At 45.9% G+C, this 16992-nt stretch overlaps 1 protein-coding gene across 1 annotated transcript; it reads left to right on the top strand.

Moving 5' to 3' along the window:
- The first annotated feature begins 1365 nt into the window (after positions 1-1365).
- On the top strand, positions 1366-2313 carry LOC138368271 (ring-infected erythrocyte surface antigen-like). Its single transcript, XM_069330821.1, has 2 exons — positions 1366-1581; positions 1897-2313. The coding sequence occupies exons 1-2, from the start codon at positions 1366-1368 to the stop codon at positions 2311-2313; spliced, it is 633 nt and encodes a 210-aa protein (XP_069186922.1).
- Positions 2314-16992: the final 14679 nt, after the last annotated feature.

The raw sequence follows: 16992 nt of genomic DNA, 5'->3' as shown, positions 1-16992 counted from the left end.
GTTTCACACTAGCAGAAACTCAGAACATCTTTCAGGAACCTAAACAAAGAGGCATTGCGCCCCCTGTACACTGCCTACGTGAGACCAGTCTCAGAGTATGCTACCTATCATGAAACCTAATCTCATAAACACACAAGAAAACAATAAATGCTTCAGAGGTTTGCTACGAGACTCCTCCCAGAATTACCTAAGGGATGGGTGACGAAGACTAAAAGAAGTAGACCAGACGTCTCTAGAAAAGATGAGAGAGGGAAATAATAGAGACGTCTACGGATTTTAAGGAGAATTGACAGAATGGAAAGAAAGACATGTTCGCAAAAAAATAATAGAGCAAGAGAGCATGGATGGAAAGTTGAGAAATAGACAAGTCGTAGAGATGTTAGAAAGTTTTCTTTTAGGTGTAAGAGTAGTGGTAACAGACAATCAGAGACATAAAAAGACATAAAATGGGAAGGAGAGAGAGAGAGAGAGAGAGAGAGAGAGAGAGAGAGAGAGAGAGAGAGAGAGAGAGAGAGAGAGAGAGAGAGAGAGACAGAGACATAGAGCTGATGTAGGATAACAGCTCTTGCTTTTAGTTTCACTAGGTACATCAAAGACCGTCCTAATGAACCCCTAGCCTTAGTTAAAGATAGAGAGAACACAAATATATAAATAATAAATTCATCACTACTTCCTCCCTCTCTCGGTGCGTAAAGGTTTACTGCTTCATCTTTCACCTCCCTCCCCTCCCTCCACCCCCTCTCATCTTCACCCACCCACCAGCTCTCCCTCCACCCCACCAACAACCTCTCCCTCCACCCCACCAACAACCTCTCCCTCCACCCCACCAACAACCTCTCCCTCCACCCCACCAACAACCTCTCCCTCCACCCCACCAACAACCTCTCCTTCCACCCCACCCCACTCAATTTCCATACTTGACATCCCTTCACCCGACCTACTCAATCTCCATTTTTGCCATCCCCCTCACCCACTCCACTCATTGCCTCATTCCCTCTCCAGTCATTCCCCTTTCCTACCTCATCGTGGTCGCCCACTCTGCTCATCATGCTCACCTCCCCTTTAGTCATCTTCCTTCTCCTTCCCCTCGTTGTCTCCCCTTCCCGATCCCACATTCCCCACCCCTCGTTCTCCTTCCTCCTATTATCCGCAATACCAAACTTTCTTCCTGTTCCTTCCCCCCTCTGTCTCCTCTCTCACCCTCTCCCTTCTCTCTTCCCCTGACTCGCCCTCACCTGTCTTTCTTCCCCTCCCCGCCCTCTCCCCTTTACTCGGCTCCAGCCAGGCGATGGAACCTTTAGCCATTTTTATAAAGAAAAAATTGCGTTGGTGGTGACTTTGTTCCCCAGCCACCATCTCTCAGTAATGGGCGGCCGGGTAGAGGAGCTGCAGGAGAAGCGGCCAGGGGAGCTGGTAGAGGAGCTGGTGGAGGAGCTGGTAGAGGAGCTGGTAGAGGAGCTGGTGGAGGAGCGGGCAGGGGAGCTGGTAGAGGAGCTGGTGGAGGAGCCGGTAGTGGAGCTGGTAGAGGAGCTGCAGGAGAAGCGGGCAGGGGAGCTGGTAGAGGAGCTGGTGGAGGAGGTGGTAATGGAGCTGGTAGAGGAGCTGTAGGAGAAGCGGGCAGGGGAGCTGGTAGAGGAGCTGGAGGAGGAGCTGGTAGTGGAGCTGGTAGAGGAGCTGGTAGAGGAGCTGTAGGAGAAGCGGGCAGGGGAGCTGGTAGAGGAGCTGGTGGAGGAGCTGGTAGAGGAGCTGTAGGAGAAGCGGGCAGGGGAGCTGGTAGAGGAGCTGGTGGAGGAGCCTGTAGTGGAGCTGGTAGAGGAGCTGCAGGAGAAGCGGGCAGGGGAGCTGGTAGAGGAGCTGGTGGAGGAGGTGGTAATGGAGCTGGTAGAGGAGCTGTAGGAGAAGCGGGCAGGGGAGCTGGTAGAGGAGCTGGTGGAGGAGCTGGTAGAAGAGCTGGTAGAGGAGCTGGTAGAAGAGCTGGTAGAGGAGCTGATAGAGGAGCTGGTAGAGGAACTGGTAGAGGAGCTGCAGGAGAAGCGGGCAGGGGAGCTGGTAGAGGAGCTGCAGGAGAAGCGGGTAGAGGAGCTGGTAGAGGAGCTGCAGGAGAAGCGGGTAGAGGAGCTGCAGGAGAAGCGGGCAGGGGAGCTTGTAGAGGAGCTGGTAGAGGAGCTGCAGGAGAAGCGGGTAGAGGAGCTGCAGGAGAAGCGGGCAGGGGAGCTGGTAGAGGAGCTGGTAAAGGAGCTGGTAGAGGAGCTGCAGGAGAAGCGGGCAGGGGAGCCGGTAGAGGAGCTGGTAAAGGAGAGGGAAGAAGAGTGAATACAGGAGTATAGAGAGGAACAAATATACTGGTGAATATAGGAGATGATAGAACAGAAGAGAGCATGTGAGGGAGAGGCTATGAATGTGGATGGATAAAGGGAGTGATGAATATCAGAGCAGACAGAGAAAGGGAATGAATGGGGCGAGGATGGAAGGTCAGTGAACATAAAGAAAGCGAGGGGTAGTGACGAACCTCGCGGACAGTAGAGTTGCAAACACGAAGATGGAACAGGAATATAGAGGAAATTTTAAAATAATAACAATAAAGCTTGGCTTTAAGTTTGGTGCTGGGCCAGAAGCCTATCAGTCTCAGAAATGATATTACGGCCTCCACTATTTGCTGACAGAACAACCAGCCAGAATACATTAGTCCTGAACATTGTCCAGGACTAAACCAAACTCTGTATATATATATATATATATATATATATATATATATATATATATATATATATATATATATATATATACACTGAGATGCTAGGTACACCTATCGGTGTGTATATATCACGTTGTTTAAAGCTTTTAGAACTAACGCTTCTAGATATGACTACTGGTACCTTATTGACCTTTTGGTGGGGCTAAATCCTTGCTACTCATGACTCCAAGAGCCCTTCACTATTTTTAATTAATTTTGTGCCTCTTTAAGTCGTCTCGCAACGATTCTGCGCCTTCATCTAAGTTTGTTATCCGACATAATTTTCTACGCCATTTGAGCTCTGTAATGTTGAAGCTTGTGTGCTCCACTTGGGTGGAGAGAGAGAGAGAGAGAGAGAGAGAGAGAGAGAGAGAGAGAGAGAGAGAGAGAGAGAGAGAGAGAGAGAGAGAGAGAGAGAGAGAGAGAGAGAGAGAGAGAGAGAGAGAGAGAGAGAGAGAGAGAGAGAGAGAGAGAGAGAGAGAGAGAGAGAGAGAGAGAGAGACAGACAGAGAGAGAACAGATGAAATCCTACATGGGGGTTCGAATAAAATATAAAAATTTGGGTGGTAGAGTTTTCCCATGAGCGGCGTTCAGCGAAGAATAGAGCTTGATGTTTACGAGCTGTAAGCCGTAAGGGAAGGTCTCAGGCTGTGATTACGAACGGGGAATTTTAATTAGGTCAGGTAATTAGGGGGAGAGATTAACAGCAGGTGACAGGTGCGGTGTTATTAACTGGTGAAGGGAGTTGAACCACGTTGTTAGAGGCTGATAGAGAAACCTTATTTGCAAAGGGGTTAGACGGAGCGGAAAAAGAAAACAAGTCTACCTGCATGATATAATTATTGGATGGGGGGGGGGGCGGTGAGTTAAATTATCTGTTTATAAAGACGATTCACAACATGATATAATTAGTGGATGGGTTAGTTAAATAATTATATATTTCAAAGATGATTCACAAATTATTTTAAAGAACTATTGTTTACAGAATAAAAAACTTTGTAGTTGTCAACGCATCCGTAGACGCAATCAATCGGCTAATTAAAGATGCGTTGAGAGAGAGAGAGAGAGAGAGAGAGAGAGAGAGAGAGAGAGAGAGAGAGAGAGAGAGAGAGAGAGAGAGAGAGAGAGAGAGAGAGAGAGAGACGAAGAGAGAGAGAGAGAGAGAGAGAGAGAGAGAGAGAGAGAGAGAGAGAGAGAGAGAGAGAGAGAGAGAGAGAGAGAGAGAGAGAGAGAGAGAGAGAGAGACGAAGAGAGAGAGAGAGAGAGAGAGAGAGAGAGAGAGAGAGAGAGAGAGAGAGAGACAGACAGAGAGGTCGTGAGGAATGATAACAGAACGAGTGGAGGTAAAAATATCAACTTAATGGGTACCAATCCTTAACTGTTCGCTCCAGTACGCCCAGCGGTGATTGCGAATCTGGTTGTAATTCACTTGGCGGATCAAGAAACCACGTAGAGTAAATCTTAAAATGAGTCGCGGGATTTATGTTAACTTGTTAACATAAATCAGAAGTACTGTTCTCCTGTACCCTCCAAGGTCAACATTAGTCAGAAGTCATCTCCTGTACCCGCCAGGGTTAAGAGTCACAGGTCATCTCCTGTGGGCTCCTCCAGGGTAAGATAAGACAGACACGGAGGAGGGGGGGAAGACATCACTTCCCGTTGAGACGTGGCAGCATCAACAACAGAACGCGATCTTGTCAACTCAAAGTCAAGAACGTCTGACGTCACAGTAACTGCTTGACCTGCCTGAAACGCTACGGGTTTTAGTGGTTTTACAGCAATGTAAAAACATCAATGCTATGTTCTCTCATAAACCCAATGTACATTTTAGTATATAAATAAATAAACGAAATAAATAAAATAAATAAATATATATATATATATATATATATATATATATATATATATATATATATATATATATATATATATATATATATATATATAAATAAAATAAATAAATTGTCCTCCTCAGTAAAATAACGCGCTAATTTACCAGTCTGTGAATGACAAACTATAACATACCTACATTTAAGATCACACTTCATTGTAAGATAATCATCAGGAAAGTACATAGAGAGTATAATCAGCTACGGTAAACTCTATAACACGTGATAGGTAAACTAGATTATTCTCGATTGTTTACGATATTCAACAAATTCTGAGCTTACTCTTAGTGGGTCAGGCTCTCTATCCTCAACACCTTGGACGATGTATGGGATGGCTATCCCTATGTATGGGCTAGCCATCACTATGTATGGGCTGGCTATCACTACGTATGGGCTGGCCATCCCTATGAACTATGTAACTGTTCCAACAATTAGATAACAAGTGGTAATAATATTATGACTGAAGGTCTCCTGCTATACATCTTCAATAAGTTGTGAACGTTAAATTAACTCAATATACATTTGGACATTAACTAAGAGACAGCAGAGTCGCAAGTAAAAATTTTAGACACTTGGCTTATGTTCTCTTTTCGACGATATGAGAAGGTAAGAGCATTGTTCTTAACTGCTGCGAGGATGAGTTACTTATTGACTCACTAGACAGTAAAATGTAGACAGACATATATCAACATAAAACATGCATACAAAAAATATATACAGGCATAATAAAAATCGACATACAACATAGGCATAAAACATTTATACATAAATATAAGACATAAAACATTTATACAAATACATAATACGTAAAACATTTATACAAATACATAATACGTAAAACATTTATACAAATACATAATACGTAAAACATTTATACAAATACATAATACGTAAAACATTTATACAAGGGGTCAAAAGTCATAAACATTTGATGTCAGATAAAAATGTATGCCATAGATATGAAGCATTTAGATATTAAATACACACACACACACACACACACACACAGGAAGGAAGGACTGGAGTTTTGATGAGATGGAAATTCCGGGCTGAGACGGATTCAGAGATTACATAACAGGAACTATAACAATGGGTGGACCTAAGATAATAGTGACAGTCATTTACAACCCTCCCCTAAATGACAGAAGACCTAGACAGGAGTTTGATAGGAACAACATGGCAACTATTAATATAATAGAGAGAGCAGCTTCAGTTGCCTGCAGGAATGGCTCAAGACTCTTAATCATGGGTGATTTCAACCATGGAAAGATAGACTGGGAGAATGGGGACCCACATGGTGGTGCAGATACGTGGCGAGCTAAACTCTTGGAAGTGGCAACAAGGAATTTTCTGAGCCAGCATGTCAAGGAACCCACAAGAATGAGAGGCAATGATGAACTAGCTAGACTCGACTTAATATTCACCCTAAATGAGTCAGAAATAAGGGAAGTCAAAGTTGAAGCCCCCATAGGAATGAGTGACCACAGTGTACTGACCTTTGAGTACTTGGTGGAGGTAGGGATAACCTATCCAAGGATGGGAGTGGAGGGGAAAAGACTGAATTACCGAAGAGGAAAATATGACGAGATGAGGAACTTCCTAATGGGAATACCATGGGAAACAGAACTTAGAGACAAGAATGTGCAGGTCATGATGGATATTGTCACCCAAAAGTGCCAGGAAGCTGCAGACAGGTTTATCCCCGTCCAAAAGGAGAAAAACGAAAAACAACAGAAAAACCCATGGTTCAACCAGGAATGTAAGGTAGCGAAACAACTGAGTAAAAGAACATAGAGAAACTACAGAAATAACAGAACACCAGAGAGCAGGGAGAGGTACCAGAGGGCCAGAAATGAGTACATCAGAGTGAGGAGGGAAGCAGAGAGACAGTTTGAAAATGACATCGCGAGTAAAGCCAAGACCCAACCAAAGCTGCTCCACAGCCATATCAGGAGGAAAACAGCAGTGAAGGAACAAGTGATGAAGCTGCGGAAAGGGGAGAACAGATACACAGAGAATGACAAGGAGGTGTGTGAAGAACTCAACAAGAGATTCCAGGAGGTCTTCACAATAGAACAAGGAGAAGCCCCTGCACTAAATGAGGAGGCGGCAACCTTGGAAACCTTGGAGGAATTTGACCTCACCAGTGATGAGGTCAAAAGGTGTCTGCTGGAGCTAGATGTGACAAAGGCTGTTGGGCCTGATAGAATCTCACCATGGATACTAAAGGAAGGTGCAGAAGCACTAAGTGTGCCACTCTCTATGGTGTATAACAGGTCACTGGAAACAGGAGACTTACCAGAAAGTTGGAAGACAGCTAACGTGGTCCCAATATACAAAAAGGGTGACAGGCAAGAGGCACTGAATTACAGGCCAGTTTCCTTAACTTGTATACCATGCAAGGTGCTGGAGAAGATCGTGAGGAAAAGGCTCGTAGAGCATCTGGAGGGAAATAACTTTGTAACGCACCACCAACATGGGTTCAGAGATGGTAAATCGTGCCTCACAGGGTTAATAGAATTTTATGACCAGGCAACGAAAATTAGGCAGGAAAGAGAAGGGTGGGCCGACTGCATTTTCCTGGATTGCCAAAAAGCCTTCGACACAGTACCCCATAAAAGGCTGTTAAAAAAGTTGGAGCAACAGGCAGGAGTAAAAGGGAAGGTGCTCCAGTGGATAAGGGAGTACTTAAGCAACAGGAAACAGCGAGTAACGGTGAGGGGGAAGACATCAGAGTGGCGAGATGTCACCAGCGGAGTCCCACAGGGCTCAGTACTTGGACCCATCCTGTTTCTAATATATGTGAACGATCTTCCAGAGGGTATAGACTCATTCCTCTCGATGTTTGCTGATGATGCAAAAATTATGAGAAGAATCAAGACGGATGAAGATAGACAGAGACTACAGGATGACCTGGATAAACTGGAGGAATGGTCTAGAAAATGGCTGCTGAAGTTCAACTCTGGAAAGTGTAAGGTGATGAAATTAGGCGAAGGGAGCAGGAGGCTGAACACAAGGTATCATCTGGGAGGGGAAATCCTGCAAGAATCAAATAGAGAGAAGGATCTGGGGGTTGATATCACACCGAACCTGTCCCCAGAGGCCCACATCAAAAGAATATCATCAGCGGCATATGCTAGACTGGCCAACATAAGAACTGCCTTCAGAAACTTGTGTAAGGAATCTTTCAGAACCCTGTATACCACTTATGTAAGACCAATCCTGGAGTATGCAGCTCCAGCCTGGAGTCCATACCTAGTTAAACACAAGACAAAGTTAGAGAAGATTCAGCGGTATGCCACCAGGCTCGTCCCGGAACTGAGAGGATTGAGCTACGAGGAAAGGCTAAAGGAGCTGAACCTCACATCCCTGGAAAACAGAAGAGTAAGGGGAGACATGATAACCACCTACAAAATTCTCAGGGGAATTGACAGGGTGGACAAAGACAAACTCTTCAGCACGGGTGGGACACGAACAAGGGGACACAGGTGGAAACTTAGTACCCAGATGAGCCACAGAGACGTTAGAAAGAATTTTTTCAGTGTCAGAGTAGTTAATAAATGGAATGCACTAGGAAGTGATGTGGTGGAGGCTGACTCCATACACAGTTTCAAATGTAGGTATGATAGAGCCCAGTAGGCTCAGGAATCTGTACACCAGTTGATTGACAGTTGAGAGGCGGGACCAAAGAGCCAAAGCTCAACCCCCGCAAGCACAATTAGGTGAGTACACACACACACACACACACACACACACACACACACACACACACACACATACACACACACACACACACACACACACACACACATACACACACACACACACACATATATATATATATATATATATATATATATATATATATATATATATATATATATACATATATATATATATACATATATATATATAAATATATATATATATATATATATATATATATATATATATATATATATATATATATATATATATATATAATATATATACACAAATCCAACATTCACAGAAAGAAAACCAAACCGCGAGACAAAGATATACAAAGGAAAACAAAATATTCAAAAACACAATTCGCGAGAGAAATATAAAAAAGAAACAAAGACAGGAACACAATATCAGGAACGACGTAATTTGCGAACACGTTTCTGTCCGGTCATGTGACCCCGGTTCTCTCCTGTCTGATCGCAATGCCTGTCTCCCGTTCTCGCTTAGGTGTGCTCCAAGTGTATGTGTCCCCCGTTTTCTATCCTGTATGCTCCCACTGCATGTTTCTTCCGTTTTCTCTCCACAATACTCAACTGCATATGTCCCGCATTTTTGCCATTTATATAGTCCCCATTGTCAGACCTACTGACTTCCATGCGAAGGAAAATGTTCCTAAAGAAAAGGAAAATTCTCCTTAACACACGGAACAATATCCTTAAGACAAGGATCAGTCCCCTTAACTACTCGTTAAATCTTTACATGTAAAAGTCAGCAGAGCATAAAATAAATACAGTTCTTTACCAACCAAACATAAGCACGGAAGTGAGACGCAGCTTACGCTATTAAAGTACACATGTGGGGAACAGGGTCTGTAAATTTGCATACGAATGGCAACAGTGAAGAGATTGCTCCGTGCAGGCCTTAGGTGTGAGCGGCTTACCAAAGGGGATTTTGCCAAAGCTCGCCTGAATGTCAAATTTATATATTCATTTGTCTCTGAGTGTGGAATGTGTGTGCAGCTGTGATGACGCTGCAGCAATTTGCAAAATGTGCCAGAGAAGACGAGAGAAGCATTTGACTAGAAGTGCGCTCGACGCTGGAGCCGCATTCTCCAGGATTGGTCTGACATACAAGACCAATATTCACTATACAAGGTATACTAGATTTCGAATAATTATTTTCACAAGTTCTATAGGCAGTTCTTATGTTGGCCAACCTTGCATATGCCCTTGATGATATTTTTTTGATGAGGCTTCGGAGGGGGGGGGGGGGAGGGGGGTCAGGTTCGGTGTGATATCTACCCCCAGATTTTTCTACCTGATTCTTGAAGGATATCACTTCCCAGTTGGTATCTTGTGCCCGGCCTTCTACTCCCTATACATATTTTTATTGCCCAGCACCACCCAGAATCTTTCACCACCCAACAATCTTCACCGTCTAGCACCTTCACCACCCAACAATCTTCACCATCTAACACCTTCACCACCCAACAATCTTCACCATCTAGCACCTTCACCACCCAACAATCTTCACCATCTAGCACCTTCACCACCCAGCACCTTCACTACTCAGCACCTTCACCACCCAGCACCTTCACCACCCAGCACCCTTCACCATCCAACACCCCTTCACCAAACAGGATCGTCACCATCTCCCTAGTTCTCCTTTCAGTAAATAATTTCATAAAACTGTGGTCATCGATGTGTTTTTCGTCGCGATTACGACCCCAAATAACACGTCCAGACTTGACCAGGCGTCACCTTCCGCTAACTATGCGACTAATCGTCTGCGCTAATTGGTAGTTACACTGGCTAATTACACCATCGCCCTGGCTTGCGTCGCTCGACTGCCACGCCTTCCATTATTAATTACGCGATAAATAATATTCCAAAATGTTAATTAAATCTTGGGAACAACACGAACTTGCATCCGCCTTCTGTTCGTATCCCCAGCTCTCACCCTCTCTCTCTCTCTCTCTCTCTCTCTCTCTCTCTCTCTCTCTCTCTCTCTCTCTCTCTCTCTCACACACACACACACAATAAAAGTATGAAACTAAGAAATTTACAAAAGTCAGTTCGACAAAGGAATCTGGAAGTAGACATGACAGCGAACCTGTCTCCCAAGGCACATTAATAGAATCATATTTAGCAATATAAGCTAAATTGAGGAACATCAAGACAGCTTCACGAATCAAGACAGTGATGCTTTCAAAACGCTATATATATCGTATGTCCGAACGTTGCTAGAGTATGCAAAGATAACGACGGATCCCCACTTCTAAAAACACAAAACGAAAATTGAAAAGCACAGAAGTTTGATGCAAGATTATTCCCAGAACTGTGAGACTGGGCAACATAGACAGACTGAGGGAATTGAACCCTCAATTCCTTATGGATGGATATGATTCAGACGTACAAAAATACTTAAGATCAATAAATTAAACACAGACAATGTGTAAGCCATTGTGGAACGAAATAGAACGGGGGAAATAGTAGAACCGAATTCTGTCCACGGTTTTCAAGCCAGATATACCATGAGTCAAATTAGTCGAGTCATATGTTTAGACGGCTGACAGTTGGAAAGACAAGGCCCAGGAGCTGAAGCTCAATCCTGCAAATTCTGTTAGATATGAGGTAAAAACACACACGCGTGGAGGCAGACTCTATACACAGTTTCAAATGTATACAGAATAGATCCCAGTAGGCTCAGGAATCTGTTCATCAGTAGATTGACAGTTGAGAGGCGGGACCAAAGAGCCAGAGCGCTACCCCCGCATGCACAACTAGGTGAATAGAACTAGGTGAGTACACACACAACACGAGCAATCGCAAGGGATGAAGGACGTCTTAGCTCAGGAAGCTCAACTCTAAAGTTATTTTAAGTCATGACGGCAAAAATAATCCGGAAACGTCCAAAAGTCTGAACAAATATTAAAATCTGAAAAATCCCAAGGCAATGATCTCTGGGAATAAACTTTCCAAACGAACGTGTTCGTAGAAGGAACATCCCAAGACCAAGTTTTCAGATAAGAAATGTACCAAACCGGTGCTTGGGAAATAGACATCCCAAGCCAAAGTGTTTGGGAAACTATTCCAAGCAAATTTTTTTTTGTGGGGGGGGGGGGGGAATATACACGTTTCGGCCACGTGTAAATGATTTAGTTACGCAACATCCGGACCCGAAACGTTCAGAGGCGTAATCGGACTTTGTTGAAAAGCCAATAATTCTAAGTCTTAATCGTTAGCATGCTTAAGTGTTAGTGAGCTTCGATAGGGTAAAACTTTCGGGAGGCTAAAATCTTTGAACAAAACGAATAGGTCGAATAGTTAGTGAGACAAAACATTATGACAGAAATACTTTCAACGCCGAAACGATTAGTGGTTCGAGAGATTTAAAAGCCCGAAATGAGAGAAACAAAATTTAGAGACAGAAATGTTTGTGAGTCTAAACGTTCTGTTATATATAAACGTGTATTTGCTGGAAAAAAAAACCGGTCAGCAATATCAAGGCTTTATCGGATTCCAGGGAGAATCAGCAAGCATCGGCAGCTATCAACGGAAGCAACGGACATGGGTTAATACCCGTTGATAATCTTACTTCCGTCGACGTCTCTTCCCCCCTTCATCAACACCGATACATTAATTAACGACAATTAAATAATAAAATATGACTAATAATTAAAATGAATGTAATAATCTTACAGCGGCAATAACTGTGCTTTGATTAACCAGCCTGTTATTATCTGGCGTGTTCAAGGTAGCAATAATCGCCCTCCGATCAATACAGCTCTCTCATAAATAATTTAATGAGGAGGCCCACAATAAATAATTGTCAGGTTGGTATAATGAGTTTGTGGGGGATTATGTTGTCGGTTTGCGGTCAATTTGGCTGCCTCCAGTCAGATGGTAGTTGATGGTGAGGTAGTCGACCAGCCAGACGGTCGTTGATGGTGAGGTAGTCGACCAGCCAGACGGTAGTTGATGGTGAGGTAGTCGACCAGCCAGACGGTCGTTGATGGTGAGGTAGTCGACCAGCCAGACGGTAGTTGATGGTAAGGTAGTCGACCAGCCAGACGGTAGTTGATGGTGAGGTAGTCGACCAGCCAGACGGTAGTTGATGGTACGGTAGTCGACCAGCCAGACGGTAGTTGATGGTGAGGTAGTCGACCAGCCAGACGGTAGTTGATGGTACGGTAGTCGACCAGCCAGACGGTAGTTGATGGTGAGGTAGTCGACCAGCCAGATGGTAGTTGATGGTGAGGTAGTCGACCAGCCAGATGGTAGTTGATGGTGAGGTAGTCGACCAGCCAGACGGTAGTTGATGGTGAGGTAGTCGACCAGCCAGACGGTAGTTGATGGTGAGGTAGTCGACCAGCCAGACGGTAGTTGATGGTGAGGTAGTCGACCAGCCAGATAGATGGTAGTTGATGGTGAGGTAGTCGACCAGTCAGACGGTAGTTGATGGTGAGGTAGTCGACCAGTCAGACGGTAGTTGATGGTAAGGTAGTCGACCAGCCAGACGGTCGTTGATGGTGAGGTAGTCGACCAGCCAGACGGTAGTTGATGGTAAGGTAGTCGACCAGCCAGACGGTCGTTGATGGTGAGGTAGTCGACCAGCCAGACGGTAGTTCATGGTGAGGTAGTCGACCAGCCAGACGGTAGTTCATGGTGAGGTAGTCGACCAGCCAGACGGTCGTTGATGGTGAGGTAGTCGACCAGCCAGACGGTAGTTGATGGTGAGGTAGTCGACCAGCCAGACGGTAGTTGATGGTGAGGTAGTCGACCAGCCAGACGGTAGTTGATGATGAGGTAGTCGACCAGCCAGACGGTAGTTGATGGTGAGGTAGTCGACCAGCCAGACGGTAGTTGATGGTGAGGTAGTCGACCAGCCAGACGGTAGTTGATGATGAGGTAGTCGACCAGCCAGACGGTAGTTGATGGTGAGGTAGTCGACCAGCCAGACGGTAGTTGATGGTGAGGTAGTCGACCAGCCAGACGGTAGTTGATGGTGAGGTAGTCGACCAGCCAGACGGTAGTTCATGGTGAGGTAGTCGACCAGCCAGACGGTAGTTGATGGTGAGGTAGTCGACCAGCCAGACGGTAGTTGATGGTGAGGTAGTCGACCAGCCAGACGGTAGTTGATGGTGAGGTAGTCGACCAGCCAGACGGTAGTTGATGATGAGGTAGTCGACCAGCCAGACGGTAGTTGATGATGAGGTAGTCGACCAGCCAGACGGTAGTTGATGGTGAGGTAGTCGACCAGCCAGACAGTAGTTGATGGTGAGGTAGTCGACCAGCCAGACGGTAGTTGATGATGAGGTAGTCGACCAGCCAGACAGTAGTTGATGGTGAGGTAGTCGACCAGCCAGACGGTAGTTCATGGTGAGGTAGTCGACCAGCCAGACGGTAGTTCATGGTGAGGTAGTCGACCAGCCAGACGGTAGTTGATGGTGAGGTAGTCGACCAGCCAGACGGTAGTTGATGGTGAGGTAGTCGACCAGCCAGACGGTAGTTGATGATGAGGTAGTCGACCAGCCAGACGGTAGTTGATGGTGAAGTAGTCGACCAGCCAGACGGTAGTTGATGATGAGGTAGTCGACCAGCCAGACGGTAGTTGATGGTGAGGTAGTCGACCAGCCAGACGGTAGTTGATGATGAGGTAGTCGACCAGCCAGACGGTAGTTGATGGTGAGGTAGTCGACCAGCCAGACGGTAGTTGATGATGAGGTAGTCGACCAGCCAGACGGTAGTTGATGGTGAGGTAGTCGACCAGCCAGACGGTAGTTGATGGTGAGGTAGTCGACCAGCCAGACGGTAGTTGATGATGAGGTAGTCGACCAGCCAGACGGTAGTTGATGGTGAGGTAGTCGACCAGCCAGACGGTAGTTGATGGTGAGGTAGTCGACCAGCCAGACGGTAGTTGATGATGAGGTAGTCGACCAGCCAAACGGTAGTTGATGGTGAGGTAGTCGACCAGCCAGACGGTAGTTGATGGTGAGGTAGTCGACCAGCCAGACGGTAGTTGATGGTGAGGTAGTCGACCAGCCAGACGGTAGTTGATGGTGAGGTAGTCGACCAGCCAGACGGTAGTTGATGATGAGGTAGTCGACCAGCCAGACGGTAGTTGATGGTGAGGTAGTCGACCAGCCAGACGGTAGTTGATGATGAGGTAGTCGACCAGCCAGACGGTAGTTGATGGTGAGGTAGTCGACCAGCCAGACGGTAGTTGATGGTGAGGTAGTCGACCAGCCAGACGGTAGTTGATGGTGAGGTAGTCGACCAGTCAGACGGTCGTTGATGGTGAAGTAGTCGACCAGCCAGACGGTAGTTGATGGTGAGGTAGTCGACCAGCCAGACGGTAGTTGATGGTGAGGTAGTCGACCAGCCAAACGGTAGTTGATGGTGAGGTAGTCGACCAGCCAGACGGTAGTTGATGGTGAGGTAGTCGACCAGCCAAACGGTAGTTGATGGTGAGGTAGTCGACCAGCCAGACGGTAGTTGATGGTGAGGTAGTCGACCAGCCAAACGGTAGTTGATGGTGAGGTAGTCGACCAGCCAGACGGTAGTTGATGGTGAGGTAGTCGACCAGCCAAACGGTAGTTGATGGTGAGGTAGTCGACCAGCCAGACGGTAGTTGATGATGAGGTAGTCGACCAGCCAGACGGTAGTTGATGGTGAGGTAGTCGACCAGCCAGACGGTAGTTGATGGTGAGGTAGTCGACCAGCCAGACGGTCGTTTATTATCAACGAAGCTAATTTTATCAAGTAAAAATCCAAGAAAAAAGTAGTATGCAAATGATCAACAAAATGTGGTAAGACGAGCACCTCGCCCGAAGACTCTGGTCTGTGGGAGCCACTGAGGCGACTGACACGATGACACTGAGTGACACATTAACACATTGCCTCACACACTGACACGCAAGCATACACTGGCACAACACAAATACAATGACTGACATTCATAACATCATGTCAGGCAGACACACACAATGTCATTGACTCGAATTCTAACTGACTGACACACACACTCACACACACACACACACACACACACACACACACACACACACACACACACGCACACTTTGCGGGCCCAAAGAGCCAGAGCTCAACCCCCGTAAGCACAATTAGGTGAGTACACACACACACACATACACACACACACACACACACACACACACACACACACACACACACACACACACACACTTACACACACACATACATCGATTATGAATGGAAGCGAAACTTTTCCTCGTGTTAATGCCTAATTTCAGGAAATAGTATACAATAGTTACTGAGAATTTTGCCAGATTTAACAAAATCTAATCAGAAAATATAACCGATATATGTATCGGTTTGTCATCAAAATAACAGTCACAGATATTCACAAGCTAGGGCGATAGCAGACTCAGACGCTGGGGGCGATAGCAGACTCAGACGCTGGGGGCTATAGCAGACTCAGACGCTGGGGGCGATAGCAGACTCAGACGCTGGGGGCTATAGCAGACTCAGACGCTGGGGGCGATAGCAGACTCAGACGCTGGGGGCGATAGCAGACTCAGACGCTGGGGGCTATAGCAGACTCAGACGCTGGGGGCGATAGCAGACTCAGACGCTGGGGGCGATAGCAGACTCAGACGCTGGGGGCGATAGCAGACTCAGACGCTGGGGGCGATAGCAGACTCAGACGCTGGGGGCGATAGCAGACTCAGACGCTGGGGGCGATAATAATAATAATACTCACAAACGTTCAAACGCTGGACAGATAACACTCACAAACGTTCAAACGCTGGACAGATAACACTAACAAACGTTCAAACGCTGGACAGATAACACTCACAAACGTTCAGACGCTGGACCGATAACACACAGACAGATAAAACAGTCATATTTGCCATGTTCGTGTTGTTCAACGCGGGGAACACATATTTGTATTCCACTCTCAAAGTCAAGTTTCTTTTACCACTTAATTTGTTCTGCTTATTCTATCAGTAACATATTCCCGCCAGCAGGGGCAAGACCTTGGGAAAGAGAACGCGTAACGAGGAAAATATACGAGCCAATACCGCCGTGTTTGGAGGTGTCATTTTCGCGGGTGGCACGCCTGTTTATGCTGTAATTCCACGCACCGCGCCTGATAACACACACACACGCAACCAGCATATAATTATATCATTATGAAGAGGATCACACGTGCTAGGAAGCGAGAGTGATGTTTCATGTACTGTTAGCTGGGTGGTATATGTTAACTTGAGTGTACAGGTCAAGTTGCTAGCACAATCTTGACAGTTCTGGTCAGGTTGAGAGAACAAACTTGACAGTACAGGTCAGGTTGAGAGAACAAACTTGACAGTTCAGGTGAGGTTGAGAGAACAAACTTGACAGTACAGGTCAGGTTGAGAGAACAAACTTGACAGTTCAGGTGAGGTTGAGAGAACAAACTTGACAGTACAGGTCAGGTTGAGAGAACAAACTTGACAGTTCAGGTGAGGTTGAGAGAACAAACTTGACAGTACAGGTGAGGTTGAGAGAACAAACTTGACAGTTCAGGTGAGGTTGAGAGAACAAACTTGACAGTACAGGTCAGGTTGAGAAAGCAAGACACAGAAGAGGACAGTATTATACAGAAGATCCACAAGTCTCAGCCCCGCTCCTGTGC

Source organism: Procambarus clarkii, chromosome 24 (assembly GCF_040958095.1).
Source record: "Procambarus clarkii isolate CNS0578487 chromosome 24, FALCON_Pclarkii_2.0, whole genome shotgun sequence".
NCBI lineage: Eukaryota > Metazoa > Arthropoda > Malacostraca > Decapoda > Cambaridae > Procambarus > Procambarus clarkii.
This window is presented reverse-complemented; position numbering and strand designations above follow the sequence as displayed.